The sequence below is a fragment of the Patagioenas fasciata genome, chromosome 3, assembly GCF_037038585.1.
Source record: "Patagioenas fasciata isolate bPatFas1 chromosome 3, bPatFas1.hap1, whole genome shotgun sequence".
Classification (NCBI taxonomy): Eukaryota; Metazoa; Chordata; class Aves; order Columbiformes; family Columbidae; genus Patagioenas; species Patagioenas fasciata.
In genome coordinates this window covers 20,851,505-20,864,230 of record NC_092522.1, presented here as the reverse complement: position 1 = coordinate 20,864,230, position 12,726 = coordinate 20,851,505, and the positions used below count along the sequence as shown (strand labels likewise).

Below are 12,726 nucleotides of genomic sequence, written 5' to 3'. Positions count from 1 at the left end.
TGCCCAGGGGTGACAGTAGTTCATGTTTCATGCCTGTAGGAAGCTATAGTTTTTGTTTGTTTGTTTGTTTGTTTTCAAAATTACAGATTGCACTTGTCCCAGTAAAAGCTGGCCTAAGATCTTCCTTAGTGCATTTCCAACAATGCATAAATCTGTCCCACTGTATCCTTTCCTTAGTGGCCCTCTCCTCCTCTTTGTCTTTTGCCATGGCTTCTTTGTGTCATCCGCTGCTACTTTTCATTATTTGGCATTGCAATGGCATCATTTATTTACACGTTTGGGAGACAATGTACCCAAAAGGTCCTATATAGAATAAAGTTTTCTAACTAGATATATCCTTTGCTCACAACAGACCTGAAGAATACTTCGCCCAAATCCCAAAGCTTTGCACATTTGCAATCCGAGTAATTTCTGGCTTATAGCTGCCTTCAATCACAATTTTATATGTAAGAAGAGGAAACGTATTTCATGGGGAAAACATGCCCTGCTTTTCAGACGGCAGATATATGTGCATTTACCCAGAACAGCAGTAGTGTTGTTTGTAACTTGGTTGTAGAGGATGAGCTGACCATAAGGCCAACAACAGGTGAGAAGGGTTTCACAAATCTATTTATACTCCAGCCTGGGTGCCGTTCAGCCCAGAGCTATGTGACAAACTCATTGCCATGGGCCAGTGCTTCCCAGCGTAATGAATTCCTGTGTAGCTGGAACAAGCGCTTCTATGTTTGGCTCTGACTCCTGATGAACTGCGTGATCATTGACATTGCTGCCTCTTAAGAAATTGTTTAACAGTTTTGTTTCATAATCATTTGAATCTGCTAAACTTACATTTTAACGTGTAGCTGCCATTATTCCTGTGCCTTAGGAAAAAACACTTCACAGCCCAGTGCAAACCATAACATTCTGTCAGCATATTCTGCATGGTTGCCAGTTTCTGATGTTACAAAAGAAAATGCATGTGTGAGGTATGAATTAGGATTTTTGGAGGAAAAAAATCTATTTTATGTGGCTGTGTGTGTTTGCTTAGCTATCATCTAATCCTGGCCTAGTAAAGCCCAGGCAGGGTAGCATGATGGAGGGAAGAACAGTCCGTGAGCTTACAGGGTTGCCATTACCAGCAAAGCGAATATGTCTTTTTTGTTTTCCTTGGAGACAAAATCATGGAAACAGACTGCCTGTTTACCCCCCTCTCTGCTCTAATATTTTCTCAGATCTTTTTAAAACACCGTAGTAAAGACAGTGAAACTTGCTGTTGGAAGGGTAGTATTTTTCCCTCTCCTTGAAGTCACTGCTCTTTCACATCAGAAACATTTCTTAGTCTTCAAACATGGTAATAAACAAACGTGGATGATGCATGGTCCTCCTGATGGTGCTTCAGAGTACTGCTAAGTGCTTGGCTTACAAAATTAAATTTAGATATAGCTCAGGTCTTGGCTCAGTATTATGCAAATTTAGGAGGAAAAAACAATTGAGATAGAAACCTCAAGATAACTGGATCCATTGGGCCCTGTGCTAGCTTTCTGCTTACCTCTTTGCTGGGCTGGCCTGCCATCCCAAAATGGGTGGTGGGAGATGCTCAGCCCCAGAGCTGTTGCCTTGAACTTCTGGAGCATGTCAGTCTCCTGGGAAGCATCATCTGAAGAACAGAGACGCTCGCACAAGTTCTAGTCTCCTTTTCACTGCAAGGAGTCTAAATCAAACCCATCGAAGGACTCCTAAAGTTACTAGTACACTGTTTATTTAAAGAAGTGCCTTTCTATTTTTGCTGGTTTGTAAACAGCCTCTGTGGCAGTTACGACAAACTTCACTGTGTGGCTGGAGCAGACAGGCTGCTGAGCCGTTGTGTTGGGAATACACTGGGCATCTAAATGCCTACTGCGCTTGTTGTGTGTTTCCAGCAGCTTTTTTTTCTTTTATTTCCCTGTGGAAAAGCTTTTCCTAGCTCTTTGGCTGTCAAGAGAAATCTGCAGGGCTGGATGGGGAAATTGTTGCCTCGCCTGGGCTGGCAGAGCTCAGAGGTGCAGTACGTGCTTTCTCCCACTCTTGGCTATTGGTAGGATAAGTAGTTCTGAAGTCCTGAGGTTTTCAACATGAAGAATGTAGCATTGTAATTTTATTTCAACTGTCCATGGTGCTTTCTAGATTATTTCTTCATTTTGCACCTTAGAGATATCCTGTTACCAGCTGTTGTTAATGTGATACGTGGATCGACATTATATTTGTCTCAGATTCAGAATTAGGTAACTGCTTACCAGGAGCCCTGTGTCTGTCTGCAGAGCGCTGAGCGCCAGCCGAGCAGCCCTCATGCTCCCCATTGCCTGGTTTATCCACATGAAAAAGCGTGCTATGGAAGCCTACTGGTATGCCATTAACGCATGTACGTATATGCATGTGTTTTCTCTGAAATATAAGGATGAAAGGATCTGCATTGGATATCAGGTTATTGATTAAAAAACATCAGTATTAAAAAACTCCAGAGAGATGCATTACCTTGTGCCCTCAATGTCTATGGTAACTCTATTTACAAGAAAAGACACAACACTTCGAAGTGGAGGAAAACATTAAAAATATTAACAAAAAAAAAAAAAATTGTATTATACCGACAGGTTTAATTTAGAGTTTGAATATAAGACTCTTACACTGATATTGGGTTCAAGAGGCAGGAAGGCTGCAAGGTGCAAATTGCCCCATTAGGCTGACTTCTTAGAGTCACACTCAAAAGCCAAGCAGCCAGTGAATTTGTTGGTTTAGGTTTTACCTGTAGCGCCATGTCAGCCTTGCTATATATCTTTCTGTGTCTACTGGAATGCCTGGAAAGTTTTGTTCCCAGCTTTACAGTCACTGCCCTGGGGAGTCTCTTCAGTTTGGAGAAAAGGAGGCTAAGGGGGGACCTTATTAATGTCTATAAGTATATAAAAGGTGAGTGCCGTGAGGATGGAGCCAGGCTCTTCTCAGTGGCAAACAATGATAGGACAAGGGGTAATGGGATCGAGCTGGAACACAAGAGGTTCCACTTCAATTTGAGGAGAAACTTCTTCTCAGTGAGGGTGCCAGAGCACTGGAACAGGCTGCCCAGGGAGGTTGTGGAGTCTCCTTCTCTGGAGACATTCAAAACCCACCTGGACATGTTCCTGTGTGACCTCATCTGGGTGTTCCTGCTCCGGCAGGGGGATTGGACTGGATGATCTTCTGAGGTCCCTTCCAATCCCAAACATACTGTGATACTGTGAAGGACATTGCTGTGTTGGCAGCCCTAGGCCTCAGCTTTCATTCATTCATATGCTGAAGACCCAGTGGTTTAGTAATAGTAATAATAAATGAAGAGCAGCCTTTAACACTGAAAGCTTTCAGTTTCTTCTTAATTGCTATATAATCAATTCATCTATGCCTCAAGGAAAACTTTATTAAAGCAAGAGGGATTCATACAGAGTAAGACAGGCTTATAACCCCTTTCTCCTTTAAAAGAACCTTGATAAAGGCTGTACTCTATACAGTCTAACTCCAGAAATCCTCACAGGATTACTTAATGCAGTCACAGAGTGGAATATTACTAAAGAAAGGATGAGGACAGGTAAGCGGCCAGATTTTGAAATTCAGTATGTCAGTAAAGTGGAGAGCAATTAGGGATGGTGAAGGCTGCAGATAATTTTGTGCTTGCAGTGGTGGAACAGGGTATATGCAGGGCAGGCAGATGTGAGATGAACCAAAATGAGATCAGAGGGATAACGTGGTCCTGGGTCTTGACCACCTTGTCCAGCTGAGTGCCTACTGTCTGTATCTGCACATCTTTTTTTTGACATTTACATTTTCATTATTCATCCAAAATGGGCAAGAAATGGAAAGTTGGGATCTTTGCTCCAAACTTTCAGTTGATCCAATATACAGTAGTGAGTTTATATTTGTCTGAGGACAACATGGAAATGAGTCCCTAATCAATACTGCAAGCATTATGAAACCTGCAGTATCTTGCCCAGGAAGATCAAAATCTGAGTTTGAAGTTCATAACTGCAACAAGCATCTATACACACTGCAGTCATGATGGCACCGAGTGTATCTGCTGTGGATGGATTAATGATCTGCTAATCTAGAAGGATTTCTCTTCAGGAGATGTTGGCAGCTCCTTACTGATGAGACATGACAGTAAGAACAGGTTACTCTATCTCTGTGCTGAGATTTCTTTCCCTCCTACATAGAGCAAAGGGAACAACTTCTCAGAATATTCCTCTTAATGACGAAACTTCATAAATGATTATGAAATGCTTTGGGTGTTCAGAGGTGTGGCAACGCAAACACTGTGACACGCTGGTTTTATTGATAACCTGCGTAGTGCTGTCAACCAGATTGCTAATATCTGGAGTAGTTCTTGTCAAAGAAGTAACTGGAGTATAAGTAGTGCTTTCATGTTCTTGTGGTCTTCAGATACTGAGGGTATGGAATGACAAGTCCCTGCAAGGTCTGAGATGTGAGCAGCGTCACTGGAAGCAAGGGCACCTGCCAGCTTTTTAAAGGTCTGCAGATAAAGTGCCACACAGAGCTGTTGGCCACTGTTCTTGCAGCAGTGAAGCCCTGGCTGGAAAACTGATACTGCTTCACTCTGTGCTCAGCCCCTCTGCAATGAGACTCCACTGCAGCAGGTGCACTCTGGTTTTAATCCTTAGGGGAAAACCACTACCCTCTGCTCAAACTAGCCGTGGTTGCATGCAGGAACTCTACTAAACAGAGTACAAAATTGCCAGGTAGCTCAAGCTTAAATCAGGGCACGGGAAGGGTGGAAGCACAGCTGATCTCTGCTCTGCTCTGTCAGTGTACAGGCTTGATCTTGTAGCCTAAAGAAGGCACGTTTGTGTAGTGGAAATGCAACCTTAATTGATGTACAAGTAAAACATAAAACAGGCTTGCACTGTGGTGAGGAGGAAGCAAATAGACTTTTTATAGCACAGGGCACTAGTTAGCGTACTAAGGAAGAAATCAGTAGTATAACATTGGGGTAAGATTTAAGCCGTTTGCATACAGAATGTAAGAGAGCTCAATTCATACCTTGCATATAAAAACTCCGATTTATTTACATCAGTAAAAAATAAATCTTAAATTTGAGTATGGTCTTATAAAACAATTGTATTCCAGAAAAATTACATTAATGAAAAATGAAAGTGTTGTCCAAAAAAACTGTATAAACATTTTTTTTTAAAGTGACCACCCAAACTATAATTTCCTCCATACTATAGTTACTCTTAATCTCATGCTTGCGATACAAATTGAAGGTAAACACTTTATTTGCAATAGTCCTGTACATTAACTGTACTGAAGAGAATCTGTTAGCTGTATGTAGTCACAAATTCATATTATAAAGTTGTAGATCGCTCCTGGAGAAGCTCTGTTTCTTGAATATAATTCTCTGTTTTCTGCAGCGTCCTTAGAGCAGCATCCGAACCCTTCAGCAGCTGCAGTGTTCAAGTGGGGTTGTGTTTGCAATGAGCCTCCTGACGACCATGGGCTTAGTCAAAGCTGGGAGAGATGCTGTGGTCGGATGACAGTTTGTGTGCCAGGTTTTCAGGGGAGCCTGGTTTTTGGGGGAAGATGCTTTGGCTGACTCCACGTCTAGCTGGCACATGTGTGAGGAGGTTTCCAGCCTGATTGCTGAATTGAAGTGTTGCTCCATGTGCCGCTGTAGCTCTTGTACCACAGATTTTGGTGCTTGGGGTATATAAATGAATACTTTCTCTCATCACCCATCATGGGTGCCGGGACATTTCAGCATGAAACCATAAAGAGACAAAATGATTGTAGCACCTGAGCAGAAGTTGTCCTCCCACTCTGTCACATTTTCATCTTCAAAGCCACATTTAGGCATGCAAAGCGCTGACTTTCTGCTGTCATGTTCCTGATTTGGTTCCATTCTGGGTAGTTCCTGCCAGCAGAACAGACAAACTCAAAGTGCACGCGAATGTATTTGTATCTCTGTGTATCTGGGAGGGAGCTACACTTCTGATGAGGGGGAAGGCCAGCCTGCAGTTTGCCCTGCTGTTGATCTTTGCAGTACCCGCAGTGATTTCCCAGTTCAACAGGGGACGGTGCATCTGCCTGTGTGACTGCAAGGTGGATGTGTTGACATCTCCTGGCTGTACACTCTGGGTAAGGCTGCTGTACCACCTCAAGCTCACAAAGGCCTGACGATCCACAGCATCTGCTTACCGGGAGTTGCTTCTTTCTGTTCAATACCTCACCTTAAATATGACAATTAAGGTGTCAGAAGATGGCACTGAAATAATTGAAGAAGGATCGTTGTGATTAAGGCACCAGACTAAAACCTCAGGAGTTCAGTATCCAAAGCGGTCCTTTGTACAGCACAACATGAGTCTCAGTTCTCCCACCATGAAGGTGGCAGGAAAGGTTAAAAATCCTGTGTGAAGGCGGAGTGCCCAGATGCCACTATCATGAAAACCATAAGAAAAATTTAAACTATTCCTATCAAAATAGGACCACAAATGGCTTTTTTTTTTTTCCTGGATCTCATTCTGTGCTGAAGTTGCATATAAAACCACGTCAAATTAAAGTAATTAAAATTACATTAATTCAAATTTGCATCTTAATTGTGATGATAAATGAGGTGAGCAAGATCCAGTAAATTCTGAAACTGTATTCCACTGTAAAAGCCTGGGATTAATCGACTGTAAAGAACTTGTGTTTTTATTAACAAACATCTGTCTAGACTCTTCAGTGAAATGACAATAAATCCCCTCAAACGGCATAAATCAGAAAGAATATAAATCTGTTTCAGGGAGAGCAGGGTTCTCTATGCTAGCATTCTCTTCTCTTTAAAAAAAAGAAAAAAAATACATGTCCTTAGGTGCCTCAGGATTCATAATGTTTGATTGGGCTATTACAAAACTACTCTAATCAGGATTAAGCCTTGTACCCTGGAAACTAGAGGTGATGAGATTATATGATGATCAAGGGTGATTTAGAAGATCAAAGCCTTTTTTGAGGGAATAAGGTCCCTAATTTTAGTCCTTTAAAAGAGGTTATTTTGTTTTAACTTGTATTGGTCTTATTCTCTTTCTGCATGTTGACAAATACCCAGTGTAAAGGTGTGGTTTTGCTGAAGCCATTGATGTTTTTGCAAGAAAAATCAATTGGTTCAGGATTTTACCTCCCCCCTGGAAATGTCACAACAGACACTTTTTACATAACTGAAACTTTGGTGCCTCCTGAATAAATAAATTGTCAAATATTGATAATTTCTGAAAGTTTTTGAACTCCTTTAGCCAAACAGCGAAACAAAGGACTTCTCTCTGGGTCCTGTCTTTATCAAATCAAATTGCCTCAGACTTGACCAACTGCGAAGTATTTCTTTCGCTCAGTGTAAATCTTCGAGTTGCGCCACGAAATGCAATCCAAAGAAGAAGCAGCTGCCTACCCCTCTACTGATATTTCACTAGATTGTTGGGACCAGTCTGGGTTTTTCCATGTGATGCCGTCATATTGTTTCCTAAAAAAAACAATGGAGCCAGGCTTTGGAGGTTTGGTTAAGGCCCCCTGGGGCCTCTGGCTTTGATTCTTTGCAGGTGCTTCTGCTGTCAGTCCCTCTGCAGCCCCTGGCCCACGATGTAGAGCTCGGGGTGGGACGCGTATCTGTTGGACTCTTTGATTTCGGGTACGCAAGGGCTGTTCCAAGAGTCGCCTGCTTTCCTAGGGCTCTCCTCCAAGCTGCAGAAGGAAAGATGCTTAAGTTAAGAGGCTAATGAATTGTGACTTTTTAAAACAGCACTGATTAGACCACATTAACCCTCAAAGCACAGATGCTGCACAATACTATGTAATTCCCTGTCTCCTGTGTATATGCACTGTACTGTTCCCTCCCAAAAGTCTACTGGGAAGCAAACGTTTCATATGTCGAACCGGGGATCAGTATGAATCTGGGTTTACTTGCAGGTGGACACAGACTTGCACAAAAAGTCTTGTTCCAGACCCTGCTGGAGGAAAGGTCTTACCTCTGTTACACATCTGTTGAGTGAGGTTACAGTGATTTCTGAGTATGCCAACATGACTGTGGGATGCTGCAGTCAGGAGAACTGAGACACGGAAAGTGTAAATGATGTTCCTGAAGTCACACTGGCAATCTTTAGGGTCACAGGGACTTTATGAATCAAGATCTATTATAGCAGTGGAGCTAGTCATGTATGTCTCACGCCTTGGGCCTTCATGCTGAAATGTGCCCTGTGTTGCTGTAACTAATTAAAGTGGTTTAAGCTCAACATGAGTTATCTGGGAATCATTATTGTGTTTTAAGTATATAAACTGTTAAACTGTATTAGCTTTCAACTACAGACAAGCTGTCGTGTTCCTATTCTGACTGCTAGGAGTTTAATTATTTGAACTGAGGAAGAGATTTCTGATATGTGACCAGTCATGAAAATAATCCAGACCCAAATATCACCCAGTTGCAGAAGGTCTCACTTGGGCTACTTGCTTTCGGTCTGATTCAGTCAACACAATCCATCCTCAAGCCCTCCTCGAACAATATCTTAAAGGCATGTAATCTTTTATCTTTGTTCTACCTCTTGGGAGATTAGGAATCTTAATAAAATATTATTTTGTTTAACTGCACACACAGAAATCCTATTACAGATCAGCAAGATTTCTGTGAGCAGAGCGATTGTACATGTTATGCCTTGATAAGATGCCAATAGCTGCTGATCGCTGTCAAACGACCAAGCTTAGAAACCAGCAAAGTCAGCTCATTCTGTCCATGTACTGGCTGTCCATGTGGGAACCAGTTGTACTGACTTGAGCACTGAAACCTGAAACTCTCATCAAGTACCCTAAGACTGGACACAAAAGCTCTAGCTCCCGCCTTAGGGCTAATGATGTCTTAAGTCCTGATACTCCTTAGAGAACAGGATGGGCAGGAGACAATCTTGGGAAAGAAATGCTTTTTGCCTTCTAGGGGATCAGCGAGTGTACAGGAGACATGCAAGTCTGCGTATAGCACTGACATTTAATGCCTGGCAACACCAGTTAGCAAGTGAGATGGAAGTCACCCCCCTTTTTTGGTGTTTCTTCTAAAATGGAGTGGGTGGGAGAGGATGCTCAGCTGCCTAATGAGAAACATGTTGCTTGTACAAGCTCCTCTCTTAAACAATCTGTTTCTCAGCAAATTGATGTTTTAATTGGGCATGGAAAAATTGGAGGACTCTATCCTTGAGTTTGGGAGCATAGTAGAAACTGGCTAACTCACTGATTTTCAAAATGTTTTACCTGTAAAAGAGTGATGCTATTGCAGGTTTGCCTCTGCCTCTCCTCCCTCCTGTGACTAGTGCTTGGAGCTGCTAATAACACACAAAACCCCCACACAGACAAAAAAATAGGCATTGTTATATTTGTAGAGGAGAGGTAGAGCAAGGGAAGGAATGAAGGAAAGGAGACTGACAGCTGGTTGGGAATAGCTTGTGAACTTGAGACCAGATGCAAACATGGCCAGAACGAGGAGGTTTAGGAGCACAACATCTGGTTTGGGGACACGTTTCGAAATTTCCCTCCGTCAGCTGAATGAATGGCAAGGCAGAGGAAGCCTTGTATGCTTAATGAACTTGAAGGAGAAAGACGGACCAGGGTATGGTGGTTTGTCTCTTATGGCATCTGCTGCAAGAGCAGGGGTCGGCATCTGTGCATGGGGATGTGGCGCTCACAGCTGTGGCAACCGTGCTGGTCCCCAGTGACTGGAGATGAGCAGCAGTGATGGGAGGAGCTCTTGGAGCTTCTGCCTTATGCTGGTTCCTAAAACAGTTCTCTGCCCATCAGTGTATTTGCTGTGATATTCAAATAAGGCCATTTGATGTAAGGTCTGTAAAAGCTTCCTCCAGGCAGCTTATTTTAAATGTAAGAAAACACACGGTAGTGTATTGCATTTTAAATCACTGTATGTGGCAATTAATGGGCCAATTTTCCCTTTTGCTTATATTGATATAAATTTGGACTAACTCAGCAGGACTACTTTTGATGTCCATTTGTATAAATGGTAAGTTGAATTTGGCTCAGGATATATGTCGTTCTTCCAAAATGCTGTATATCATAACACTAGCATATATAATTTTTTTCATGAAAGGGAAGATTTTATTTACAGTGGTTTGTTTTGGTTTTTTTTTATATTACTCTCTATGCTCTGACAGACTACAATAGAAAGATAATACACCCCATTTAAGTATAAATTAGCTAACAATTTATAAAAGACTGTTTTTCACATTGATCCATAAAACTGCCAGGGCTTTTGTCTTGCAAGGTTTGATATAAAGCCTCTTCTGAAAACATTTATATCTGCTAGCAGGCACTGGAGTAGGCAAAGCTGACTTCACATAGTACACAACAACAACAGAAAACACAGCAACAACATATAGGACTTTTAGGAAACTTTCAAATGTCAGAATATATTGCAATATTAGAACTGCGAACGCAAACCGGTCTGCATTTCTCCGTGTTCTTCACATGTTTTGTTCAGCACTTTCCTCTACTGTCCCTGTGGGAAACTTGATCCTTTTTCTGTCTCTAGGGAGGGAATTCCTGGACACCTTACTTCAGTGCCTATGACTGTCCCTTTACTCATTCAGTATCCAGGACTGTCCCAGTATTCACAATGTGCGGAGTGCTTGTGCACTTACAAGTGCAGTTTTGTCTCCTGCTAGTGTTGGTCTTGCAATCTCTGCTCATGGGGATGATTCACATGATTTCAGCTGTTCTCTGGCAAGAGTAAAAATACTCCTCACATGAGGAAAGGCTGCCTGAGAAGGGTCTTAATCCTCTTGCGTAGCTTAGAGCTTAATGGACTTAAACATCCTAAGATGCTAAGAAACTAGAATAACAACCCTTTTTACTTCCGGGCTGTTACACTGATCTTTGAGTATTCCCAAATACCATTTCTGTTTCCTAGCTGGTTCTGAGTTGTTGTTTTGTTTTTGTTTTTGTTTTGTTTTGTGTGGGTTTTTTTGTTTGTTTGTTTTTGTTTGTGTTTTTTTTTTTTTTAAGTGGTAGAGAGAATTTAAAGGTAAGCCCAGATTTTTTTAAAAATGGCCACCAATGCTTGCAAACATGGAACTGGTGTGTTGATGCTTCAATTTCTTTAAACTGACTTTTTCAGAGCAATTAATCTTCAGTAGCCATGGGAGGTTTCTCCACTTTGAAAACTGGGCTTGGGCTGTGGACTCATTAGACTTGAAATTGGCACCTAGTTCTGAAAGCCTACATGAGAAGCTCAGAAGCTCACATTATCTGTCATTCTTGCCAGCTGATTTGAAACATTTTAATAGAGATATCAGGTGAACAGTTTACTGGCTTAGAAGCTGAAGTTAGGAATGATACCCTTCCTCTTGGTCCAAGCCTACCTCCTAATGGTTATTTAAAGATGTGTGTAACCTGATGGTTACTTCAGAGCTTTTAAGAATTGAATGTGGCTATTTTTAGCCCCCATGCAAATAAGAGAAGTTCTGTGCCATGAAACCAACACTGAATTTTCCCTGGGGTACCTGTCACAGCAGATATGTAAGTGTAAGGCTTGAGCAACCCATGGAAGCTTAACTCCTCCCTGTATTCATACTGGCAGACTGAAATCTGGGGTGAGAAAATAGAACAGAATATTTCAGTTGGAAGTGATCTACAACAATCACCTAGTGCAACTGCCATGGTATCTTTGCCCAGCTGTCTGTTCTGCACATGAAGAGAGCACTTTTCTGGGAAATCTCTCAACGACATTAAATTCTCATCAGGAGCTCAGAAAGCCAATGCAGTGCTACCCTTCCGCTTCCTTGGCCTAGAGTGGGAAGTTTCTTACCTTGCGTGGTTAAGCGCGGGTTCACTGCCAGATGTCACGGCAGCTGGAAGACGAAACAGGACCCCTGGTCGGCGGTCAGAGAAACTTCTCCTCACAAACGGCTGAGGATTGGCAGCGCTCAGGGATAGCTTTCTGGTCCGGTCTCCAGGCTGCCGGAAAAGCAGACTGGTCTTTTGGGAAAGCGGTGAAGCTTCAGGCTGGCTGGTCGCTTCCACAGAAGGTTTGGTGGGTTCCTGTGGAGGTCTGGCTTCAAATAAGGAAGAGGTGGCTGGGCAAAATATCGAATGAACATTGCTGCCTCTCTTGGAGGAGAAGAGCTGGTGCTCATCTCCAGCATCCAGCCCAGGTCTTGGCCCCTTGTAGGAGCGGGATGGGGAGGTTGGTGGGGAAGGAGCGGTGGAGAACGGTGGGGGACTTGCATCTCGGCGGTAGGCTGGGGAGCCCAGCATCCGGTATGGTGTTGGCGAGCTTTGCTTGTGTCCCGTGGGAGGGCTGAGCGGTTTTCGCTGGGGTGGTGGAGAAGGCAGCTTCTTCTGTGAGGGTGGGCTGGGCACCCTGGGACTTGCGGGGGGACTCGGTTTCCTTTGCGTGGTGGGTGAGCTTGGTTGCGGGTTGCTACAAGCCTGCAGAGAGCGTCTGTGGTGTGTTGGGGGGCTAAAAAGCCGTTTCTCCATTGGTGGAGAAGGAGGAGGAGGAGTTCTCGTTGGGGAGACCCTCCTGGCAAATGCTGAGCCTTTTTCATTTCTCCTGAGCAAATCAGGAGAACCTTGCTTCTGGTACTGCACCAAAGTCGCAGGTGAATTGGGCTCTTAAGACCGCGCTGATAAGATAATGGATATTGAAACAGCCGCGGCACTGCTGACGACTATTCTCTCTAAGAGAGGTATTGAATCGTCACAGGAAAA

At 43.0% G+C, this 12,726-nt stretch overlaps 1 protein-coding gene across 1 annotated transcript; it reads right to left on the bottom strand.

The window, feature by feature from the left end:
• Positions 1–5,803: 5,803 nt before the first annotated feature.
• LOC139827520 (uncharacterized) lies at positions 5,804–12,495 on the bottom strand. Its single transcript, XM_071805918.1, has 2 exons — positions 11,822–12,495; positions 5,804–5,908 (listed from the first exon to the last, which is right to left on the bottom strand). Exons 1-2 carry the CDS (start codon positions 12,493–12,495, stop codon positions 5,818–5,820), a joined length of 765 nt encoding a protein of 254 aa, XP_071662019.1. The 3' UTR covers positions 5,804–5,817.
• Between the last annotated feature and the right edge of the window lie 231 nt (positions 12,496–12,726).

Coding starts and splice junctions, on each gene's coding strand:
- LOC139827520 (XM_071805918.1), bottom strand. CDS start 12,495: ATGGAGAAACGGCTTTTTAGCCCCCCAACACACCACAGACGCTCTCTG. Junction 5,909..11,821: donor CCCGCGCTTAACCACGCAAG/GTAAGAAACTTC, acceptor TTCTGCTGGCAG/GAACTACCCAGAATGGAACC.